The 23,005-nt window shown below is 44.7% G+C and overlaps 2 protein-coding genes across 6 annotated transcripts; both read right to left on the reverse strand.

Annotated features, from left to right (window-relative positions):
- Window positions 1–1,510: 1,510 nt before the first annotated feature.
- Window positions 1,511–15,082, reverse strand: CCDC62 (coiled-coil domain containing 62). 4 transcript variants are annotated; one of them, XM_068208433.1, is made up of 12 exons: window positions 14,937–15,082; window positions 14,460–14,652; window positions 13,702–13,868; window positions 13,314–13,415; window positions 12,818–12,989; window positions 12,631–12,732; window positions 11,582–11,670; window positions 10,690–10,790; window positions 9,350–10,096; window positions 6,182–6,350; window positions 5,420–5,539; window positions 1,511–1,702 (listed from the first exon to the last, which is right to left on the reverse strand). In XM_068208433.1, exons 1-12 carry the CDS (start codon window positions 14,970–14,972, stop codon window positions 1,673–1,675), a joined length of 2,028 nt encoding a protein of 675 aa, XP_068064534.1. In that variant the 5' UTR covers window positions 14,973–15,082; the 3' UTR covers window positions 1,511–1,672. The 4 variants fall into 4 exon arrangements, with proteins under 4 accessions (XP_068064534.1, XP_068064533.1, XP_068064535.1 ...); XM_068208432.1 differs by having other exon boundaries at window positions 5,395–5,539; XM_068208434.1 differs by having other exon boundaries at window positions 5,389–5,539.
- A 1,251-nt stretch (window positions 15,083–16,333) lies between these two features.
- DENR (density regulated re-initiation and release factor) lies at window positions 16,334–22,965 on the reverse strand. 2 transcript variants are annotated; one of them, XM_068208437.1, is made up of 8 exons: window positions 22,730–22,965; window positions 21,701–21,815; window positions 20,949–20,968; window positions 20,752–20,836; window positions 20,045–20,134; window positions 17,894–18,010; window positions 17,273–17,412; window positions 16,334–16,621 (listed from the first exon to the last, which is right to left on the reverse strand). In XM_068208437.1, the coding sequence occupies exons 2-8, from the start codon at window positions 21,804–21,806 to the stop codon at window positions 16,577–16,579; spliced, it is 603 nt and encodes a 200-aa protein (XP_068064538.1). In that variant the 5' UTR covers window positions 21,807–21,815; window positions 22,730–22,965; the 3' UTR covers window positions 16,334–16,576. The 2 variants fall into 2 exon arrangements, with proteins under 2 accessions (XP_068064538.1, XP_068064539.1); XM_068208438.1 differs by lacking the exon at window positions 22,730–22,965 and adding an exon at window positions 22,171–22,189.
- Between the last annotated feature and the right edge of the window lie 40 nt (window positions 22,966–23,005).

A 23,005-nucleotide genomic window follows, 5' to 3' on the forward strand; every position in this document is an offset into this window, starting at 1 on the left:
CTTTGTTGTCTTTAAATAATAATTCAAACCAAGGATACAATAGCAAAAGGCTCCCTGGAGTATTTGAGCTGCTTCCAGAATTAAGGCACCGAGTTTGAAGCTTTTCCATTCGAGCATCAGAGTGTGGTCAATAATGTAGTAGGGTTTTAAGTCACTTAGTGCTGAATAAATTAACCCAGTTATTCCCCTTCTTCCCATTCCACAAATCCAGGGCAGCCCTGACACAAAATCCTAAGGCTCCGCAGATCCTTGATGCATCGCTTGAGCTCAGTTTTCTATATTGATTTAAAAGTCATCATTTTAAACTCGCCAGGGTTTTAAACTCAGTGAGTTCATCCAATAACCTCAAAACTATTTAAATGCAGCTGCTGCTTGGAAGTTGCACCAATTTCTCTGTGTAGCTGCTGGACAGCTTCAGGGTGAGCATCATGGCATTGTCATCATTTGCTTTTTAGGGGGAATTCTTGTCATACCCACAGCAGGAGATTGTGAGGATGGAGCCTGAGAAGGTTCTGTGCAGGAAGAGGAATAAATGCACTGTAGAGGCTTGAGGAAACTTGGAAAGAGCTGGAGCAGCTGAGCTTCCCTCTGTGGGTAACACTGGTGAGCAGGCAGGGAAAGAGTCTGGAGAACAGCAGCTCTCATCAGAACTGGCCACCGAATTCTGGGGCCATTAATACCTGCAGGAAAGGCTGTCACTGGAGTAATTAAAGAGCAAGCAGAAAATGAAATGAAAGAGTTAACAAGGAGACCACAAAGCGTTGTGTTTCTCTGCAATAATTGGTGGCAGTGGATGGGCAGAAACTCCCACCCCTGGCTCCCCCCCAGCAGGAAAAATGCTGGCACAGGGCTGTGGGAGGGGCACTGGTGTCCCAAAGTGCTCCCAATCTACACAGGACTGGGCAGCCCACTCATGTCTGTGCTGAGAAATGTCAGAAATCAAGTGCTAAATGTGTTAAGAGAGACACAGCAAAGAATCACCTTTATCAGATTATTTGATCTCCTCGTTAAAAAAGAAGTTCAAATTGTGATAACAGCACATCTTGCCCAATCAGCAAACATAAATCCAGTTTAAATGCTAAAAAAAGGTTACATCATACTTGGCTACCTCTACAGTGCAAACAGAGGCCATACACACCTGATCCTCTAAACTTTTGTTGGAAAAAACAGCTCCTGAGCGTGGAAAGTTGTTCTGCCCATCTTGTGGGTGACAGCTCTCCTATTTCAGCAACATCGGAGGCAGTTCCTGCTTACAACACTAATTGGGAACTTCCTATAAACATTATTCATCTCTCTCTACAAGGCAAGAAATCCAGAACAAAAACAATGTGCTAAAAAAAAAAAAAGGAGAATGCTTGGCTGTGTCATACTCTATAAATACTTCTGAGCCACCATAAAAAAAAAAAAAGAAAAATAGTTCCTCTGTTGTAACAATTACACACTTGAGATTCTTAAAAAACAAGCTAGTGTTTAACCTGAGCTCTCAGCTATAAAAATAGCTTTGTTAATCTTGGTGTAATTCTGTGTTTTATTTCAAGATAAAATACATTCCTGCAGAGTCACATCTTCTTGCCACTTGTGAGTCTTTCAAACACTCAGTAGGACCACGGGAAAAAAAAATGAGGTAACTTTGCATTGTAGCTGCTGGGTCAATGATCTTCAGTCCTCAGAATTACCTCTGTGTTGGAAACAACTTCTTCCTCTGCAGAAAATGAAAAAGATTTTTATTAAAAAGCAGGAACATTTCCTCTGAAATATATGAAACGACCACACTTTATGTGAATTTACTACACAAATTTTCACACTGCAAACAGAGTAAGAACATGGAGTAAAAATATAAAGAGGAAAAGGTAAACAAAGTACTTCACAGAAAGGCAACAGTCTCAGGGCCACCACTGGGGTGCTGGGAAATAAAACCTTTCCAGTTGGCTTTGAGGAAAGGAGTGGTCTTTGTGCCCCTGGCCAGCCACTGAGTCACCCTTTATGAGCACTGGCACATGCTGCTGTGTCCAAAACTGAAAATAGCCTTTTCCTCGCTGCTCTGCTCCTGAGTTCTTCAACTCCCCTCCCACCCAACCTCTCTCTAGAGGCAAAACAACTGACTGATGAGAATGGCTAAATCATTGGCAGCTAGGGAGGAAATTGTCCTAATGTTTGTCAGCGCACCTGCCCTCAAATGAGTTTCAAAGCAATTTAAAACCAAACAAACACAACCAAAATCAATTCAATCACTTCTGTATATGAAACTGCACAAATGTTTGGTTATTTCTGGACCTGCTCTGCTTCAGATCTAACTGATCACAGTGATTCAGTGCCTTTTAACAGAGAAAGAAAATGTAAATTATGCATTAGCCAGTGACTTGGAGAGCCACTCATTCTTGTCATGGATCTACAGTGGATTGTGGTGTGTTTGTTCCACCAGCTCTTTCTCACTTGAGGCAAATGTGATTATTTCTGTAGGCTCAGCGTGCTCTCCCCACTCTGCTGCCTCAGCACGGGGCTCAGCACTTTTGGGGATTTGCTCCTGAAGCTTTGTAACATTGGTGGTTTCAGGATGCAAGTCACAGCGCTGGCTTCAACCTATAAAACCTCTGTCTGCTTTTACCTCAGGGCTCTTTTCAGGAAAAGAAGAGCTCTCTCTGTGCACAGGAAGGTTACAGCAGAGGAAGGTTTGGCATTCCAGCTACTCAGCATCCATGTCCCCCAAGTGCCCCATCAGCTGCACTCCACAGACCCCACGGGCTCTCAGAGGAGTCTCAGTGTCTCCAGGCTTAAAGCAGAACCAGCAGAACATGAGTGCAGCAAGCCAGCCTGACTCCCCAGGGCACAAACAGCTCAGGGACTGCAGCTGGAATATCCAAGAGAGAACTGAGCACCAGCTCCCCATGGGCTGGAGGCTGACCCACAACTGGAGTCACAGTGTCACAGCCCAGCTGGCTCTGGGGTAACCTCCCATTGCAGACACAGCTTGGGCTGTGTCAGCACTGGGAGGTTTCTTTTTTTTTTTTTTTTGCCAGTTTTTCTCCTCATTGTTGCTGGTTTTTATTCGGTTTCATGTGGTGTTCGGGATTTTAACCATATCTGGTTACTCTTTTGTCCTCAGAACCAGACAAGGTGGTGCCTACTGCAAGCATCCAATACACAATAGGAGAACAAGTAATCCGAAAGTGAGAAATTTCCTGACTCAAAAAGAAAAAAAACAATCTGCCGTGGGCAAGGCTGCTTTGGATATTCTGAAACAGCTCTATTCAATACATTCTACTTTTGGGGCTCTGAGTCCAAGAACAGTATCCTAAAACAGCCCTTGGCCTTGGCACTGGAAAAAACTTCCCAATCTCTCATTCAGCAATGTTCACATCCTTGATCCTGTAATCTGTAACACACAGAAGGATTTTAACTACAATAAGGAGAGTGCAGGTACTGGGGAATGAAGCTGTAAGATCTGACTGCCCCGAGGATGAGGAACACGCTTCACAAAAGTTTAATTATTTGACTAAAGGAACTACTTGCTGACTTAATATCTGTTTGCTTTACAGTACTCACAAGAGTTTTATTGGAAATGCACTTAGAATCCTGTGCCAGGCCCATCTCAAAAATCCATAAAGTGTATTAATATTGCAGATGCATTTATAAAGAGGGAAGCAAACAAAAAAAAGATCAAGCTAAAAACGCCTTCATGCTCAGGGAACATCACAGAGAAAAAAAGGAAGCTTAGCATCTCTTTCTTCTGCAGTAGGTAACTGGCTTCTGTGAAGAGTTCCTGCAAGTCCTCTTGTTTCTATTGTAATGTAAAAATACTACATGGAAATCAAAGGACTCAGAGAATAAAATTTCCAGAGCTGCCAGGTTCAAGCTGGTGAGCAGCAGGGGTACAGCTCTTAATTCCCCCTTCTCCTCCTCGCCCCAGCAGGGCACAGAATCCAACATGTACCGCTTCCCCCTGATTTAATTCTAAAGGCTGTATCTCATATTTATTCTGTTCTAAAGCTCAGTTTAAAACAGCCCCAGGTAAGCCTGCTTTTAAGCACAGGTTAGCTGGCCTGCATAGATTAACTCAAACACGCTTGACGAGTTTTTGCCCAGAACTGCTCTGAAAGTAGATCAAAGTTCCACAGATGTGGCTCAGGATCTGCTCCCGCCACTACACACGAGTTTGCTTCATTTTCTATCCACTAAAGCTGAAGGAGAAGCCAATTTCCAAGCTCAAAAATGCAGCATCAGATCCTAAAGCAGAGTCATGGGCAGACGGAGGAGCTGAGCTGTGACGTGCCAAGCAGTGAGCGGGAGCCAGACAGCTGATGGGGCTGGGCAAGAGCCACAAGCAAGCACTGTGTGCAGGGAGCTTTTCAGGAATCCTCCTACTCAGGAGTCTTTGCAAAAGACTAAACTGCTGCTGTCTTTGCCACTGAATGAAATCCTGCAGAGGAACTTCTGAACAAAATATCCTTTCAGTTTATGCAAACGCTGGCACACAACCTTTACAGTCAGGCCCAGCACAGCGAAGGGTTTATGGTTCTGAATGTTATAAAAATGGCTTTGTCTGCTCCTTACAGCAACGCTGTCCTGGTCAGGTTCATCTAAGGCTAAAAGGAGTGCAACTTTTTAGAGGGAGGTAAAACGTGTGAGGATGAAGACGAGGGTTCAGCACTGCTCTGAAACCAGGAGCCTAAATCCTCCCTTTGGGATATACAGCAGCACAAGTGTGCTCATTGCTAGGGACAAAAGGTACAATGTCCTTGCCAAACAAGGTAGACATTCTTATGGATATTTACCTACTAAACAAGTGACTCTTTCTCTGATTACTTCTGCTGCCCAAATACTCAACAGGAACTTTATCAGCACTTGTGCTCATAAAATAAACTACCATGACAGCTACATACAGGTTCTTTTCTTTGACCACTGAATATATTCTCTGACCCTGCAATGAAGGAGCTAAAACTACTAACACACAAGAACTCTGCCTTTATTTAAGTTTCTGGTTTAAATTCACACCCAAAGTATCCTATATATTCCCTATACTGCCCTCCTTTCCATGAATATAATAATAAACCAGCTCTGACTGTGAGTCTCTGGGACAGCAGAGCAGTGAGTGTGTGCTGAGCCTGAGAAATCATCTCATTTGCTTCAAGTCAGAAAGAACCAGTGTTCACTTTTTTCTAGACCTCCTGCAGCTTGCCCCAAAATGACTTCTGCCTTCCATCTGTTCAGACACATGCAGGAGTCAAATCCTGTCATGACCTTGAGCAGCCAAACAGAATCCTATAAAAAATTCAAGCACAAAGGCATGCAGGAATTGTCTCCTCACAACCAATATCCTCCTCATGCTTTGCTAATGCAGTGCAAGCCAAGCATAAGGGAAAGGATGTTCCCAGTCAGTATTCCTGAGACCTCAACCTTGTCCTGGGAGAGCAATCTGCACCTTACTCATGTTGTTGGTGTTGGGAATGCTTGTGTGGAGAAGGCTGAGCTCCAGATCAGCCAGCATCTGTCGGGACTGGGCCAACGAGCGCTCCAGCTTCCAGAACAGGGAACTAGTGTCCTGCAGGACACAGAGAAGGAGCCAAAGTTATGGAAGGATCTTTTTTTTTTTGAGGATTTCAAAGAATTATATCACACCAAGAATCAGCACTTTGGTTTTGAAATGTTTCTGTTCAAAATACTGCAAAGTAACAGACTCTAACTGCTGGTGTTTCTGATAAACACAGAGCTCTTTCCTAATGCCATTTTAAACAGATTTCCACATGTGGGTATATTAAGCGCTCACGAGAGAGGTACTTCAGGGATAAAGGGGAGAATAAAGACATGAGAAAGAGGGAAAACCAAGCAGAACAGGAAAGAAAGAATGTCCAATAGCTTCTGCTAACTGTATCCATGTGTACCCAAATATTTAGTGGAATTACTAACTAGCCAGCACCCATTTTCCTCAAGCTTCTAATTCCAAAACCTTATTCATTTAAAAAAAACCTCATTTATATTTATGCTGTCCAAGACATATTGAGGCAACAAGGAGCTATTAAAAAAAAAAAAAAAAGTGTTATCACCTTTGCCATAAGCCTGCTGTCTGATCATTTGAGTACCCAGTTCTTCCATGCCTGGAGACATTTGCATTCCTACCGTCAGTCATAATTCCTCGTAACTCCCCTCAAAATCAGTCAAGGGCACTGTGCAATAAGATACTGACTGTGTTCATGCAGTATCTCTTTGCTGGTTTAGTCACTGCCAGGTCACTGATGTCCAGAGGGGAATCTTCATCAGAGAATTTCCCAGAACTTTGGGTCATGTTGCTCTTCTTAGTGGATGTCAAGGCAGGAGAAGTCAAGCAGAGGGAATTCAGATCCACGTTTCCTTCACTGTTAAAAAAAAAAAATCAAGACATTGGCAGAAACAGCATCACCATCCTTTTTAAACTTTCAAGGGAAAATCGTGGCACAACATAAATAACTGTGGGTCCTGAGCCAAGGAAACCCAGAAGCTTGGGAGATTACCCTGTTCCTCAGAGCACTCCCATGTTTAACAGCTTCCCCAGATCAGTTTCATCCTCTGAGCATGAGGGTTCGACATTCAACCAGTCTCAACCAGCTCCATGCCCATGTGCTTGAGTGTGTATTTAACCTTGCAAAGAGCACACAAAGGGAAAACTTTGCTCTTCCCAATACTCTGCTACTCGCTCTCCTCTCACACCCAAATCCCTTTCTGGTTCTAATCAACCATTAGGCAAATTAATCTTTGTAGGTGTACCTTTCAAGGGAATTTCACAGTGTTTTACAGTTATCATCTCACTTCAGAGATCACAGGAAAGCTTTCCCAAAGAGGCTTGAGTTTATTTATTTTTAAATATAGGAGCAAACCACATTCATCAACACAACAGAAGCAGAGCGCTAGCCCTGCCTGGACTGGCAAATAATGAAAAAAAAGATGTGCATTTTAAAGCAAATATTCTCTTTGAATTGATGACATTTTATTAGATACTCTTTTAGATACTTATTTTGGTGTGACAATGCATTCCATACCTGGCAAGACTGTTAAAAATAGGTGTATTTTTAACTGACATTCAATCTAGGAAAAAGCCCTCATGAGAGTTGCCAGCTCATGAGTGTCTGCTGTGTCCCATTTCACTTCTCCCATAAAACACTGGGATAAAACAGGCTCTTTTAAGAGAGAAAAGCTCATGTCTGTGTTTCTGACAAGGAAAGGTTCTGTGGAGATGTCAGGGAACAAGCAGCCTGGAACAGGGATGTGAGGAGACGAGATGAGCAGGGCCTGTCCTGGAAAAGGAAAGGAAGGGGACACAGGTTTGATTTTGAGGCAGGGAAATAGCTCAGGAATTGGTGGCTTAGTCCAGGCCAGGCAGACTCAACAAGTACCTGCTGATGCTTCATCTGTAAAATGAGAATTGAGATAAAAATCCAAAGGCAGCAAACGTTGGCCCAACCTAAATGAAGTCACCAGGTCAGAGCACACAGAAATGGTTCCTGCACTCTGGGATTTCACAATCCCCTCTGCTATTGGGGAAGGCATTTGACTGTTAACAGCCTCCTTGTTGGCTGTTCCAGAACTCAGGAACTCATGGCAAAAATATTTGCTGGGATGACAGGGAGGTGCCAGCACCCTTCCCTAAACACAAACTACATCATCAGCACTCTGAAAGCAGCAATGGAAAACTGGAGGATCCAGATCCAAGTCCCAGGAGGAATGTTGTGCTGGTCTCGGCCATTAATCCCTTCACAGAAGCAATGCTCCTGCCTTCCTCCCATTTACGGGTGAGGATTTACTGCCTGCCAAATCCGAGTCAGCAGAGGCTGGAGAGCAGAGAGTCAGGGATTTGCACTGAGTCAATCCATCTCCAATTAGCAGGGCCCCAGGACCAAATGTGGGCATCGAGAAAACTGGAGAGCTCAGCAGTAAATCCCACAGCTCCCCCCTAACTGGAGGATATCTTCTAGCTGCACTGCCCAGGTTGAATTTGCTCCTTTCCCTTTAAAATTCACTCAAGGACAAGACAAATAGGACAACACAAAAAGTGAAAGCAGCTTTCATGATGCAGCCTCAAAAGGGATTTGGAGGGATGGCAGTATGTTATTGGTGCTGCTGGGGGAGTTGATAAGGAAGGTCAGGGTAGACACAAGGGGAGTGGAGTCTTTCCAATGATTTATAGGCAGTGGAAACTAGAGAGAGCCCACACGAAGAGTGAAGCTCAGCTAAGGCACGTGGGAATGTGCCAGGCCAGCATTCTTTTTCAGTGGCTGCCCATTCACCTTGTTTCTGAACAGGTCTGTCTCACTGCAGCAACAATTCCTACAATATTTCTGTTTCAAAAGCCACACTGAATGAAAGCATCCATACATCAGACCTTTCCATTCCATAACATTAATCTGTTTGGATGCTGGGCAGGCTTGCTGGCAAACACTGTGAGCAGGTTTAAACAGCTGTGCTTGTCAAACCACCAGCTGGAAGGCTCCTCTCCTCTGGCTAAAAAGCAGCTATGAAATCGCTGTGAAACTTCAGAAATCCTTCTAACATAGAGCTGGGTAAATCAATTTTTTGAACAGAAATAGAGGAACCAACAGAACAAATCCACAGCAAGTCCCAGCTCTGAATGCCTTTGCTTATGCAGGCACAAAGCCACTTCTGTAAATGCAGAGCAGGTTTTTTATCTCGGAGACATTCCAACATCACTGAGGCACCTGGGTCTTCTTCTGACACTTCTCAGCATTAGAAACCTCATCCTGCTCGTCCCCAACCACACGTCCTTCTCCTCCCACAGCACAAACAGAAGGATAGAGTCCCATGAGCTGGAGAGTGGACAGATTGCTGTCCTTTAAGTCTTGCCATCTCATTTCTTGCCCTGACAGAGGCAGCAGCGTGTGCTCAGAGCTGTGTCCTACATTCTTGCCCAGCCAAGATGTGATTTCTCAATAGAAATAACACAGTCACTAAAGCATCACACACAACCTGCACCTGTTTCTTGCCTCACAGAAACATCACTGTACAAGTCCAGCTCTGATCAGAACATATTTTACCCATCAGAGTCACGAGCAACACCTGGGATTTCAAAAAATTGTAAGATTTTCTCAATTAGTTTATTTGGCTAAGTTATATGGTATTGCAGCTTCTCCTGCCCACACAGCTCTTGGGGATAAGAGAGGAGAAAAAATAAATGCATAAAAATAGAATCACGATACTTTAAGAGCTATTTTTATTTTAAATTTCTTACTTTTCAGGTTGAAAAACTGTATTTAAAGCAGCACTTACTCTAAACATAGCTTGAGATAATACTGAGAGCTTATACACCTAAGTTTCTACGCAAGTCTAGCTTATGCTTATTTCTTAAAGGCAAAAAACTCATAACCTTTTTGAGCAGGTACATTTCATCTCTTGTGCAGTCTCCAAACAGCTGTAATCTCTTCCATGGTGCGTATCTCCACCTCTCCTTTTGGGTTTGAAAATCTCCAGCCATTCCAGATCTGAGAGTGGCTTCCACCGTTTATCTTTATTTACAATGAAGTTATTAATACTGGAATCAGAGTCAGACTTGCAAGTCACAGGAGTCTCTCTGCTTTTCTGGTCAGACACAGTGTCAGATCTCTCTTCCCAGGTTTTGTTTCCATTATCAGCTTTGTCAGACGTGGTGCTGCTCTGGATTAAAGTGCTTTGCAAATCTACACGAGATTTGATTTTAAGCCAACGGTCATATGAAGGCAAAGACACCTCAAAGGTTTTTTGGTCTCTGCTTTTCACTCCATTCTCTCCAACTTCCCTGTTTCTCAATGGCCTTGTGTTGTTTACCTCATGAAATTTTTCACTGTCTAGCTCATCAAAGCTTGATGCAACATCCTGCTTTTCTCCTTCTTCCACAGGCAGGGCCAAGCCTTTCACAGCTTTTTGACACTGGTTTAACAATGCTGAGGTAGTTTCCTCCAAGTCTGAAGCATTCAGTAACTGTCTATTATCTACTTCACACATCTCAGGGGTGGGTTTTACCCTACTTGCTGGAACTGGTGCAGTTCCACACTCCTCGCACATCCTGTGGCTGCCCTCAGTCCTACCCTTGTCTGTCTCGCTGGGGCTTTCAGAGGCAGGGAGTGGGGCCCCTGAGCTACAACGGCACGACAAAAACAAGTCAGAAACACTGCAGGTAAAGAGCATCCCCCAGTGCACTCCTAAAGCTCTACAGAACACAGCTGCTGCCACGGTTCTGCAGCAGCTCACACACCACCAGTGTGTATCCTGCCAAAACCCCACAGAAAATCTGCCCAGATTTGGCTGTTACTTTTCAAAATCAGTCTGAGAGTTCCCTAATGTTTTAATCACAGTATGGTGATTCTGTTCGAACCTCCAGGGCGTGCACCAATTCTCTAAGTTTGCTTCCTAAAATAAATGTTGCTTTTTAAATAAAAGTAGTCGGGAGGCAGGTTAACACCCCTACCACCAGACTAGCTCACTTTCTAAAAAAAAAATCATGAGCTGTCTGGCCTGCTACAACACTTGGTCTGTGACTGATGTTCATGGTCTCTCCTGACCAAATAAAACACAAGGTACTTGACAGCTTCACTGGATGTTTGTGGTCGACTCCAGCAAAGCCATCCTGACCCAGCACACACCCCTGTCAGGATGTTAGCTGGGGCTGAACAGTGAAGTCTCTCTTTGAGGACAAACTATTTAAGAAAAAAAAAATTAAAATGCCTTTACCTCCTTCCACTTGATGCATTTTCATGTTTTTGCCTGGAGTCCTGACAGCTATCAAAGTTGACATGAAGGAAGTGCAAGTCCCACTGCTGTTTTACACAGACCTGTTAGAGGCAGTGAAGGGCACTGGTGAATGTCTGGGTGCAGGAACATCATCATCGGGTAGTACCACAGTGCTTGTCTTCCAAAAACATCCTCAAAATGTTTTTAAAAGCCAATGCCTGTAGTCAAATTACTGACAAAGACTTCCAAATCTAAGAGGACATCCCTGCATATATGTAGGAAAAAAATGTTTTGCAGCAATAAACAGGATTTCTATTAGAAGATTAGAATATTCTTCTAAGAGGGAACCACACTGAACAATAAATAAAATATCATTACTGTTACCTGATACTTAATACATGTTGTTATTATGTTGTTCACAGCTACAGAATTACAGGACATGGATGATGATCATGGGATTTGGCTTTCACTGCAGGGGTTTTTCTGCGAAGCTAATGAAGAAGGTAACTACCCATCAATTATTTGCAATTAAGAAGTGGAACATGCTTTGAGAACCTCAGCTGAGAGCAGGCGAACACACAGGGTTTAGGTTGTGAAAAACAGACCTGCCAGGACACTGTGTCCCTTACTCTGCTGAGTTCACCTTGGGCAGGTGTGCAACCCCAATCCTGCCTTCACGTGGCCTCCCAAGCCTGGAAGCATCATGGGCTTTTCAGCTTAACCCCAAATGAAATAAATCAACATTCTACAGGGATCCCAGCAAGGCACAAACAGATTTCTGTTCCTTAATCAATAATATCTAGATGTAACTTTTTTACACTGTTCCACACAGGTCTGATATTCCTGAAAATGCTCCTCTGACCTCGGAGCAGAAACACGATCAGGGCTGTACCTGTCGCAAGGTGGACAATTCTTTTTCAATCCGCACTTGCTTAGACTTGGCAAACTGAAAAAGTTGGTCCTTTCTCTGTGCTTCTTCCACTGTTTCAAAAGATAATAATTATTTTTATTACTTCAGGTGAATACAAACAAAGCAAGTGCATTGCTAATGCTGTGTCTGTAGCAGTAGGAGGTGGCACTGAAACAAAACAGAAGCAGTTTCTTAAGATCAACAGATAAAAAGAGCACAAAACCCACAAGAAAACAAAAAAATCAAGTCTTTTCCTTGGACTTTTCCTCAGCACGTGGCTTCATTTTACTAGCAGCAACACTGTGCTTCGCTGACTGATTTATTTAACGTTTTCAGAAAGGAAAAGAGAAAAGGGAAATGAAAAGTGGGGGAAAAAAAGAGGAAAGCATAAAGGAAATTCAGTTAATTAATTTTAATTCATGCGCATAGAGAGAAGTGCAGCAAAACACTTCCCCATTTTATTGGTTTTAAAATAATGAGACATAGCATCAATATCAGACAAAGGTCAAATAGCAAACTAAAAATGATAGGCAAGGAAATTATCTCACAGCAGAGGACACCTTTGGCCACCTAGCCTTTCAAGGTCTCTGTGGTTATCCCCAGGAATATTGCAGTGACCTTTCCTATCCACTGCAGCACCAGATGTTCTTCCACCCAAAACCAAAGGGATTATGGAGAGCAAGATGCAGTTTACCAAGGCCTGCATACTAAACCAATCCCATAACCTAAAGAAAGCAACAGAGAAGAGAAAATCTCAACATTTTCAGGAGACAGTTCCCTGAGCCACTCACTCCTCCCCGTGTAATCACCTTGGTGAACTTTGTGCTTTCACAAGATTTTATAATAAAGCGTCCCTGCAGAAGCCCCAGATATTGCTTCATAGAAGAATGGCCCACAAGGGACATACTTCTATTAAACTGCAAGGAAGGCAGGTAACAAGCTGCCTCCTTCACAGATATCAGTGAATTGCTGCCCAGAACTCTCTGAGCCGTTGAAAGCCAAGGCATGAAATGCCAACTGCCCACCCTCACCTGCCAGTATCAGCTCACTCCTCAAGCAGCCATTTTCTTGTTTCAGGTGACTGATTTCTTCCTGGTTCTTGCTGCTTTCTTTCATCTTTTCAGAGAGGATATCTGTAAAACAAAATGTAGCATTTCCCAGAGTGAAAAGGAATCGTGCTGGCCTACACTAAATTAGGTGCCCAGCAGAAACATTTACCTTTCATCTTATTTACTTGACACATGACATCGTTCAGTGTCAGCTTGAGGTCTTGCTGCTCCCTGCTGTGACTGAATTCATCCAACTTTGCTGTACGCAGTGTGTTCTCCAGTGTTTTAAACTGAGATGTAACCTCACTAATCTGATCAGTTGTTTCAATTAAGGCCTTGTTCTGAAATAGGAAACACAATTAATTCTTATTTTTTATATCATGGATGGGTTTGGACAAAAAAACAGTACATCCTTCTGCAGTTGTTAAAGTGATCCACAGACTTCCTTCTGAGCTTTTGAGGAAAAAACCCACCCAAATGAAATCTTGGAAACAAGCTTGTTTGTGAAAACAAACCAGTTTATTGCTGACCATTTTTCCCTTCTCAAACAAGCCTAAGAATTAACCATGAGTGAGATCACCAGTGACAGAAGCCTTGTGGCACAGTCACCAACAGCTGCACTGCAGCTTGACCACATTTAGTGCCCACGAGCTGACAGATGTTACCTTCATCTGAAGCAGAGAGAGAAGCTCCTGTTCCCTCGCTTGCAGCTGGCTTGTTTTAGCAGACAGTTCCAAAACTGAGCAGTGGAGACTCTGATTTTTCTCCTAGTGAACAGAAATAAGTGTCAGCTATTACTTCAGTGATTCAGAGTTATTATTTTTTCCCAGTAAATGTGTCCCCAACGTTATTTAAACATTGTGTATGGCAGTGTGAGATCCTGAGCAAACTGGAGAAAAGAGGACTGGAGTAAAATCAATTTTTTTGATCCTCAACTTGCTCGTGATCAAGGGTCTTAATACCCTGCATGTCTCAGTTTTGGAATGTTACATTTCATCACAGGCATCCTGTAAATGCATGGACTACAAAACCAGACCATTACTCAACCCCTACCTCCAGAGCCTGGCAGTGAACAGATGAATCTGTCACTTTTTGGGAGAGCTCTTTAAACTTCTGTCGTGTGCTTTCAAGTGTTATCTTACTGTCATTATGCTGGGATTCTAATAACTTTAACTTTTTGGTCAGTGATTTTATAACTGCATTTCTCTCATTCAGCTCACCTGAAAAAGAAGGAGACAAAGTTATATGTGAGAAAAGAGCTGAGAGGCTGTCATGCAATTTCTTAAATCTCAGAAATTATTTAACCCAGTGTTTTACAGTCACACAGTTCAGACCTGGATGCTTATGCTGCACACCATGAAGGAGGATTCCCTTGCTACCCAGGTCAGATGGAACAGGAACTGCGTGGTGAGCTCTGTACTGAGACTGTTCAGAGCCACCAGGTGTTTTGCTGGGTGGTTTGTGTCTGTTCAGAGCTGTGCAGCAAAACCTCAGGGCACAAGGCTCTATAACTCGCCGGCAGGTTGCAAATTTTTCTCTTCCCCCACATTTATTTAATCAGATTATTTTTTAAAGAATTCATAGATGCAATTCACACATTCACACAAGAAAGAGTTATCTGATCATCACACCCCCTTCAAGATCAGATCACTTCAGCACCATGTGGAAGTTTAGATCTCAGAGAAACAATAAAATAAAGGCTGAAGGGTAGGAAATGGCTCCTTATATGATGCAAAACTGTTATTGAGGGGTTGAAGCACCTGAACATGCTTATAGGAGCAAGATCTCATCCTTTACATCACAACACTTACCAGTTAATAAGCTGCACTGTTCTGCTAAAGTCAGTATTTTTTGGCGATCATCTTCCCAGGCCTGAATGTGTCTCTCATGCACTGCCACCATGTCATTGAGCTCCCTGTCACGATCTTTCAGTTCTGCAATTAACAGCTTGAGCTCCTGTCTCTGCCTCCTAATGATGCTGTTCTTGCAATCAGGGCTAAATGCCTACAAAAGGTGAGACACGGAATGCATTTCAACACAAGGGAAGGGACAAATTCTCTCATAATAAACTCGAGGGGGTTATTTTTAGTTGAGCTATGTCTGTATTATAAATAGAGACCGTTCCAAGAAGTTCCTTGTACTCGTGGTACCACCTGCGGCCCTTGACCGAAGCCCTCTGCAGAACAAGGTGGCACCACCCGCTCTCCACGACTGAACCCGGCAGCAGCACCGTGAGCACCCTCCTACCGAAAACAGAGCCGATCGTTAACGGCACTTTCACGTTTTACCTGGGGCGAAGCAGAACGCTGTAGTGATGAACTCATGGGGGACTGCGGGCCAGAGCTCTGCCAGGCATTCGTGGAACGGGGAACGCTTCAAGGATGTCACGTTCAGCATGGAGGCTGCCCCGCTGCACACCCGCGTCAGGCGCCGACCCTGAGGGAGCACAGGCGGCGTTGGAGCGGGCGGGCCGGGGGCGCGGGCCTGAGGCGGGGCCCTGAGGGACCACCCCCGGGCAGCGACTCCCGTTCCCGGGCAGGGCTCCCCCGCTGTCCCGCCCGGCTGGAGCGGCCCTTCCTAAGCGCAAGGGCTTCCCCTGCCCTCCGCCCCCGCTCATTACCCGCCGAGCGCCCCCGGCCGCCCCCGGCCCGCCGGCACCGCCCGCCGTTGGAGGAAGCTCCGCCCCCCGCAGCCAACGGGCCGCGGGTTCGAGGCCCGGCGCTCCCGGGTCGGGTCCTTGAGGCGCGGGTTCGAATCCCGCGGCCGCCGCCTCAGCCCGGGGCGCTGCTGGCGGGGCTGGAGCTGCTAGAAGAATGTGATAATTAACAACGTTGTTAATATGGGATGAGGAATAACCAGGCCGGCATGTTAAGGCTTGGAGGCAACTTCCTCCCTGTCCAGTGTTAAGTGGGAGGACCACAGAGATGCCGGCAGCTCTTGAGAGACACTATTTCCAACGACAGGGATGGAGTTATCTCTCCAGATACCCCCATGGTTTCTACATAGAAATCACTGAAAAAAGCAACCTTACAGGAAGAGAACAGAGAGTCTGACACATCACCCCCCTGGCTCTCATCTCACGGAGGCTCTGCAGTGACAGGAGCATGTCGCTTCCAGGGCCCTGCCACCAGGGAGCATTTATTGTTACTAAATGAACAAAACAAAAAGCAGCAAATCGATGCTCGAGGCTGTTTGTGGGAGTACAGACAGCAGAGCTGGCACCCCACCCCACCTGCCAACACGGAATGGTGCTCACTATTAATTTGTGTTCATTACTACCATTCTTATGAGCTGCAGGTTAAAAGCATAAAGCCATTACAATTGCCTCAGCAGGGTTAGGAGATCTTTGGAATTATGAAAATAGGATACATTTCTAAGTCATATTCACACATTTCTCAGTGTTTCCACTTAACAAAATAATTAAATTGGCAGGCATGTAGAATAACCTCTTCAGGACTCACTGTTCTTTCACTGCTAACAAACCTTTAGAATGTTTGTTCTATTCTGATTTCTAAAATTCACTCCAGGTAAATGAAAGGTAAAAGTGTCTACATCAGCCACGTGCCTTATTCAGTTAAGCTCAGCAGAAAGAAAAGCAGATGAAAAACAAACTTTTAATGCCTTAAATTCTTATTTCTCTTTAAGATGTGTAGAGGAAAGTAGATGCAAAAAGCCTCAGAAACTATTCAGTGAGGAACAGTAATTTTATTTAAATCTACTTCATGCTTAAGCATGGTAGAACCTCAATTTAACTTTGGCAAATATCACAAAAAACCCCCAAGAACAAAAAAGAAACCAAGCAGCCTATACAGAGAATGCCAAGGATATGAGTTCTCCACAGTTTCACTGCAGAGCAAATGGATTTAGAAGCCTCACTTTTGCTATATCATTTATAACCATGTAATTAAATAAAGGTAGTCTTCCACTATCACTTCTTGACTTCCCCAAGATCTTCAATGCTGTCATCATCCACCTAGGGAGAAAAAGGCACAACACAGCAAATTAAATATTTTCGTTTTGCATGCCTCCTTCAATGTGCACCCCTGTAAGTGCAGTGAAGTGTGGGAGAAGTGAACAGCCCCATTCCAGATCCCCTTCTGTAAATCCCATATGAGTGACATGTGCTTACAGGACACAGCTGAGCCTGCAGGGCTGGGAATAAAGACAGGCCTATGGAGCTAAACCAGAAAGAATTCCACTTGGGAAATGCCAGGACAAGGGAGAGTCAGAGAAAGCCCCTGCAATTACAGCTCTCAGCCTTAAATTTCAGCCCAACCCACACTAGCTGATCTCTTCTGAAGCACAAATGTGTGGGGCTTGGGGCTTTTTTTGTTTGTTTTAATTTTGCAGTATTTTAAGAGGGGTTGAAAAATAGGATGGCAATGTAAGAATACTTAAGACACTCACTGTTAAGAAATGGTCACAAAGAAGGCACAGATATTTGACAGCTGCATTTATTCTGACATGCCTTCCTCACTGTAGGGTGGGAATGCAACAACTGCTCTTTTATTTTTGTGCACCAATCTGTGCTGCCAAAGATGAAACCCTTTTCCAAAGTCATTGGTAAATCACAGGCCAGTGTGGAAAAGCATGTCTCTCCCTGAGAGAAAGAAGGGTTTATTACCTCAGGCCACTTCTCCTGGATTACATCAATGATGTCATCTGTAAAGTCCCCCTGAATGATGATTTCATCTTCTCCTGTTACTGAGGCACCGCAGGAAAATTTCTGAGCAAAAAACCTTTGTGCTTCCTTAAGATCGATTTCTGCCCAGGGGAAAATGAACAATTTAAGTACAGTTGTTGTCATAAAAATATTTTCTCAAGATTAAAGCCAAAATCTTGTTTTAACTTGAAAAAGTAGTGGCACTTTAGAGTTGAAGCTTTGCTAGAGTTTCCACTGAAAGCCAAGTGTGTTGTTTACACCCACAACATCTGACTCTACAGATCTACAAATGCTTCAAGGCAGAAACTGCTGAATGTCCTCTACATGTTCTGTTGAGGTGAGTCTGCACCCTGTTTCAAAAAAACCTGTAACCCTCTTTGTCTGAAAAATCATGGCAGTAAGTGCCTTAATAATTTATCCCTGTGGGAAGTCAGCGTACCTTTGACATGCTTTGGAACTGCTAAAAGCACCTTGGGACTTCAATCTCACAGCTGGAAGCAGATTCCCCAGTGGAATACAGCCAGAAGAAGCATCATGAGGTTAAAGGCAGGCACAACCAATACCAGGAAAACCCAAACTCACCAAATGTGGCAAGGCCACACACCCTTGTGACATATTTTTTCTTTGCTCTGGGAATTTTAGCTATCGTAACTTTCTGTGGTACAGTCTTCTTCTTCTGTTTTATCTGACCTCTTCCACCTTTAAAACAGAGCATAAGGTTACATGATTAATTAAATTATGTCGTAGTTCATCAAAGAAAAAAGCATACAAGGTCAGATTTTGTCTCTCTAAACAAAGAAACTGTTAACTCCCCAACACAAAAATGTATTTTGCTTATTGTCTGAGATTTACTATTATTTAAGAAAGATCCCAATGCATCAAAGTCCAGTCTGATGGGAAATAATAATATATACATGTGAAATGTGCATTCAAACTCAGGTTGCACAGCAGACCCCCACTATAATCAGCAAAAAAACCCCTCGTCCCCACACTTTATCACTGTGTTTGGTCTACATTTACATTGTTCCTTGGGCGTAGCCCGAGAAATGCATTTTTCTTTGATATTTTCCACAACTACTTTAACATCCTCATGGTTGGTGTCTGAGGCAAAGCAAGCTGCTCATGCCCATTTCCTGAGGCCACGAGGTCCTGCTTTCCTCAGGCTGCTGGGTTAAACAGCAGATCAAGTTCTGGACACCGGCGCACGACCCCACGATGAACCAGACGTGGAAATGTGAGCCAGCAGCCAACCCCAGACCTGTGACAGCAGCCAGCCACAGCACCCCAGTTCCACAGCATTTAACAGCACCTTTCCCCCTGCCTCTTCCTAGGCCAGCCCGCGGGAACACTCCCCATTTCAGGCATTTCCGAGTCAGAGCAAAGCATGCAAAAGATACATTCCACTCATTAGGATTCTTCAAGCCAGATTAAGATCTCAGCTAACTTTGTGTACAGTCATCATGTTTTTCCAGGGTAACCAAAGTTTCATGTTTCTGAACCTTCTCAGCATGAAAACCTAAAGAATTTATGACAAGTAAACCAACCCCTGTGACTGTTTCTGCTTCTAACACGCAGCACTTTCAATTCTGTTCTATTATAAACTGGTGTCTGAAAATTTTTAGACAGTAAATTTCTGCCTTAAATTTCCTTCAGTGAGTTTCAGCAGTGTCTTATGAAGTTTGTTCTTGTTTTCCCTCACACTCTAATAGTCACTCTTACATCATCCTGCTTAACACCACACTGTAAGTTTTTATGGAACTTTAGATTCTAGGAGAAAAATCACCACATATTTTAAACACTATTATTTTAGAACCAACCACCAGACTGAAAGCTAATCATACCGCCCCTCATAACAAATTAATGTTGAAGTAAAGTCTCCTGAAATCTCTGGGAAAAGCATCCAAGTTACAGAACATGAATTGCTGTTGTCACTACACATTGCCTGCTGAGAAGGTATATTAAACTGGTTGCCAAGATACCAAAAATAAAACAAAAATATATGTGGCATAAAATATGAAACTTACTGGGTATTAACCATAATTTCTGGAGCATAACACACAACTGACACTGCACAGGCAAATGCATATTAACAGCTCCAGAACTCTGATTTATGGTGGAAAGCATGTTAATTAATTCAGCAGAAAGAGCTCCAATGATCAAAGATAAAGGTGTGTTTAAATTGTTCCACATAACTTTATATCTTCCAAAGTTGGGTTTTGAAAATCTTTTTCATAGTACTGCTGGGAGGAGACACAGCTGCTAATGGAGACACGGGTAACAGATTTTAAAGCATGAAACCAAATCCTGTTCTGTGAATACAGAGAGGTGGAAGGAACAAAGGCAAAAGCAGAGTCATGAGGCATTAACAGAGGGAAGCAGCCTTTGTTCCACTCTGCAAGCAGCCCATAAAGTGCTGCTCAACAGGGCACAGCATTCCGGGAGAAATGCCAGCTGATTTCAGCTTGGGAGGAACTGCTCCCTGACTGAGTGTGACAGTGGTGACAGGAACAGTGGGGCACAGGATGCTGGTCACCTTTCCCTGCCTGGCCCTCCTGTCCAACAATTCCACTGGCACAGACCACAGGGAGGAAGATACTCCCTACATATTCCCTATATTCCAGAGCTAACCACCAAAATGAAAGGAGTTCATGCCCAGCTCCAGACCAGCAGGTGAGAAAGGGATGCCCCAAACTGCTTTGAAATCAGTACCACAATCAACTATTTAGACCTTGCCTCTCTTTTGCTTCTTCTTCTCCTCTTCTTCTCCTCCTCCCACGTTTCCTTGGCCTTCTCCAACCCCAGCTTCCTGTTTAGGTGAATTTTCTTGAATGCAGCAGAAAGGAGTGAGCGAAAAAAAAAATTAGTGATCAAACACCTGCAGCCTTACAGGAACAGAAAGTAAGGTAAAGTGATATTTTGCTGAATCAGTAAACTATGCTGAAGTGCAGCAGCCTTATGACTGATGCATGTTACATCTTCATTAGAGTATTTATGCAAATTAGACTCCAGAAAAGCCTCAGCTCCAAGCTACAGTGACAATTTCAATACAGGCTCTTGCACAGAGAGACAGAAATAATGATAATATTAAACATGAAATTCCAAATGCAAACAAATAATTTCCCCATTATTAAAGACCTTTCCTCCAGTCATCCACTGTAGACTGGAAAGACATAAAATCCAATAAACTAACTCTGATGGGAAACATGTGCAAGGGTGACTGTTTATGGCAGGAACCTTAAGAAAGCTCAAAGATTATTAATGAAACTACAAATTGATTATTTAGTGTTTTGTGACATTATAAAACTCATTTCACAGCATCCAAAGCATTAACTTTCACATGATACCTCAGGAAAAGGAAAGAGATAAGAACTGGACAAGCTCAGATATTTCTAAATATGTCCAAGGACACATATCAGTTAGAAAACATAAAAGACACTTACCAACTGTAAGTTTTGCAAACTCATCTGGAAAATTCTTTTCTAACCATTGTCTGCATTTAGTCACATCGGGCATATATTCACAGTACTAGAGAAAAGCCATATGAATGTTGTTAGTGGAGGAATGACAAAATGCATCACAAATACACCAAAACAGGGCATAATAGGACAGAAGGAAATTTGGACAACAATTAACTCACCTCCGTTGGCAACGAACAGACTGGAGAAAGAAGGAGGAATAAAAAGAACAGATTACAAAAGGAATTTTTACTTTTCACTTTTTTACTTACAGCCTTAGTAATTAAATTCCAAACGGTGTTTCAAAGTCAGGGATGAGTTCTTACATAACTTCTGGTTATAACCACACACTGACTGAAAAACATTTCTTTATTGTTGCCACTCCATGTTTTAATCCCTCTCTCATTAGACCTGTGCTCACACGCTCTGCATTAGGATAAAACCATCACAGCAAGAGCTGCCAGTCACTGAGGGAAGGGAAGGAGAAGCCCAAGGCTGGGAAAAGCTACAGAACAAAACACCACATCTACCTGAGGCCAAAGAGACACTGAACAAAGCACCAGGTGGTTTGGTCAGCTTTCCTTTCTCCAAGAGCTGCCAGTGTCCCGGAGAGGGGACAGCCAAACCAACCGTGCACACTTTCACACACAACAGGGCTGTTTCCTACTGTATTCCAGCCTGAAGCAAAATGACATTCCTATCTAAAAACACACCCGTCCAGAGAGTTTACTTCCCTTTAAATTTCACCCGCGTAACTACAAACAGAACGAGCAAAGGACGCTTCTAAACACAGTACAGCGGTTTGATGTACTCCGCTTCTTGCTATCACACTAATGCCCAGATGCCCTCTCTGTGCCAATGGCCTCAGTGGCTTCCTGCAGGAGGAGATGCGTGCTCCCGCTCCCGTGCCAGCCAGGGAGCTCCCAGGACTTGCCTCCGCAGTAGAGGACCCGCAGGGGGTAATCGGCGTCGGACCTGGCAGCGCTCCTGCCGTCCCCTCTGCAGTCAGGGACCACGGGCTCGGCCACGTCCGTGGCCATGTCACAGGCCTGCGGGTCACAGGGCGACAGAATCAGCAGCCAGGCTCTGCGTCTGGGTCGGTCGCAGCCCTCCCAACGCAACAAGAGATCTCAACAAGAGGAAAGAAGTGTCAAAAGAGAGTGAGAGATCAGGGAGAGGAAAATGGGAGTCAAAACAATGAAAACATGGGGAAAACTGCTACAAAGGACACCAAGCAGTATTGGAATTCTAGCACGTAAGGGGAAAGAAGCCAAAACGCCACAAAATGAAGAAAAATCTTTCAGAAACCCACATGGAATTACAGAACGCACTGGGTTAAGGGCAGTGTGAAGTATCATGTTAAATCAGCGGCACACGAACAGCGGGGGCACTGGGGGCAGGTACCTCTTGCATATTAGCAAAGGAAAGGGGTCATTTAAATCAGTGCCTGAAGAGTCACTATCTGATCCAAGAACACTGGGAAAAAAAAAAACAACAGAGCATAAAAAAAGGAAAGCAAACTCAAGCCACTAATGGATTTAATAGCGGTCTACACACACGTTTTCAAGCAAGGGACTTAGAAGACAGGAGCCAACAAGGAAAGAGTCTGGAGCACGCAAGAAACGCCCCGGCCGATGGGAACAAGCAGGATACGTGTGAGGGAGCTTGGGATGTGGCGCAAGCCGTGCTGAGCGGTGAGGAGCGCTGAGGGGAAGCTCCAGAGGCGGCGGGCTCGGGGCAGGGCACAGGGCCAGGCGGCAGATGGATGGGCACAGCGCGGGTGAGCCCGCTGGGTGCTCAGCAAGAGCCCAGCGGGGCGCGGGGGGGAAAGTGAGGGCGGGTCGGGGCACGGGTGCTGGGACAGCGGGCGTGCTGCGGATCACGGACACGGGGGGCCGGGGGGATTCGTGGGGGCAGAATTGAGGGGATATGGGGGGCAGCCGGGGGGATGCGGTTCGGGTACCTGAGGAGGGGCGGGCTCGCAGGGCGGGGCGGTGCCGGGGCTGACGGAAAGGAGGGCGCCGGGAGGATGCTCGGTACAAGCACCGGGGGGGGGATCCCTGCCAGGGGCGGCAGCGCCGCGGCTCCGGAGGAGAGGGAGCGGGCGCGCGTGGGAGCCGCCAGGCGGGGGCTGAGCGGGGGGGGCCCGGGGGCGGTGTCGGTGTTACCGGAGGCCCCTCGGGCCGCGGCGGGTCCCGGTCCCTCACCGCGCGCGCACGTGCGCCCGCCCCAGCGCCGC

The sequence above is a fragment of the Anomalospiza imberbis genome, chromosome 18, assembly GCF_031753505.1.
Source record: "Anomalospiza imberbis isolate Cuckoo-Finch-1a 21T00152 chromosome 18, ASM3175350v1, whole genome shotgun sequence".
NCBI classification, from domain to species: domain Eukaryota; kingdom Metazoa; phylum Chordata; class Aves; order Passeriformes; family Viduidae; genus Anomalospiza; species Anomalospiza imberbis.

Coding starts and splice junctions, on each gene's coding strand:
- CCDC62 (XM_068208432.1), bottom strand. CDS start 14,972: ATGAGTTCATCACTACAGCGTTCTGCTTCGCCCCAG. Junction 13,416..13,701: donor TTCACTGCCAGGCTCTGGAG/GTAGGGGTTGAG, acceptor TCTGTTCACTAG/GAGAAAAATCAGAGTCTCCA. Junction 6,351..9,349: donor AAATGTACCTGCTCAAAAAG/GTTATGAGTTTT, acceptor TTTTTTTAACAG/TGAAGGAAACGTGGATCTGA.
- DENR (XM_068208438.1), bottom strand. Junction 20,135..20,751: donor GTTTGCAAAACTTACAGTTG/GTAAGTGTCTTT, acceptor GCTGCATTCAAG/AAAATTCACCTAAACAGGAA. Junction 16,622..17,272: donor TCCAGGAGAAGTGGCCTGAG/GTAATAAACCCT, acceptor TTTTCTCCCTAG/GTGGATGATGACAGCATTGA.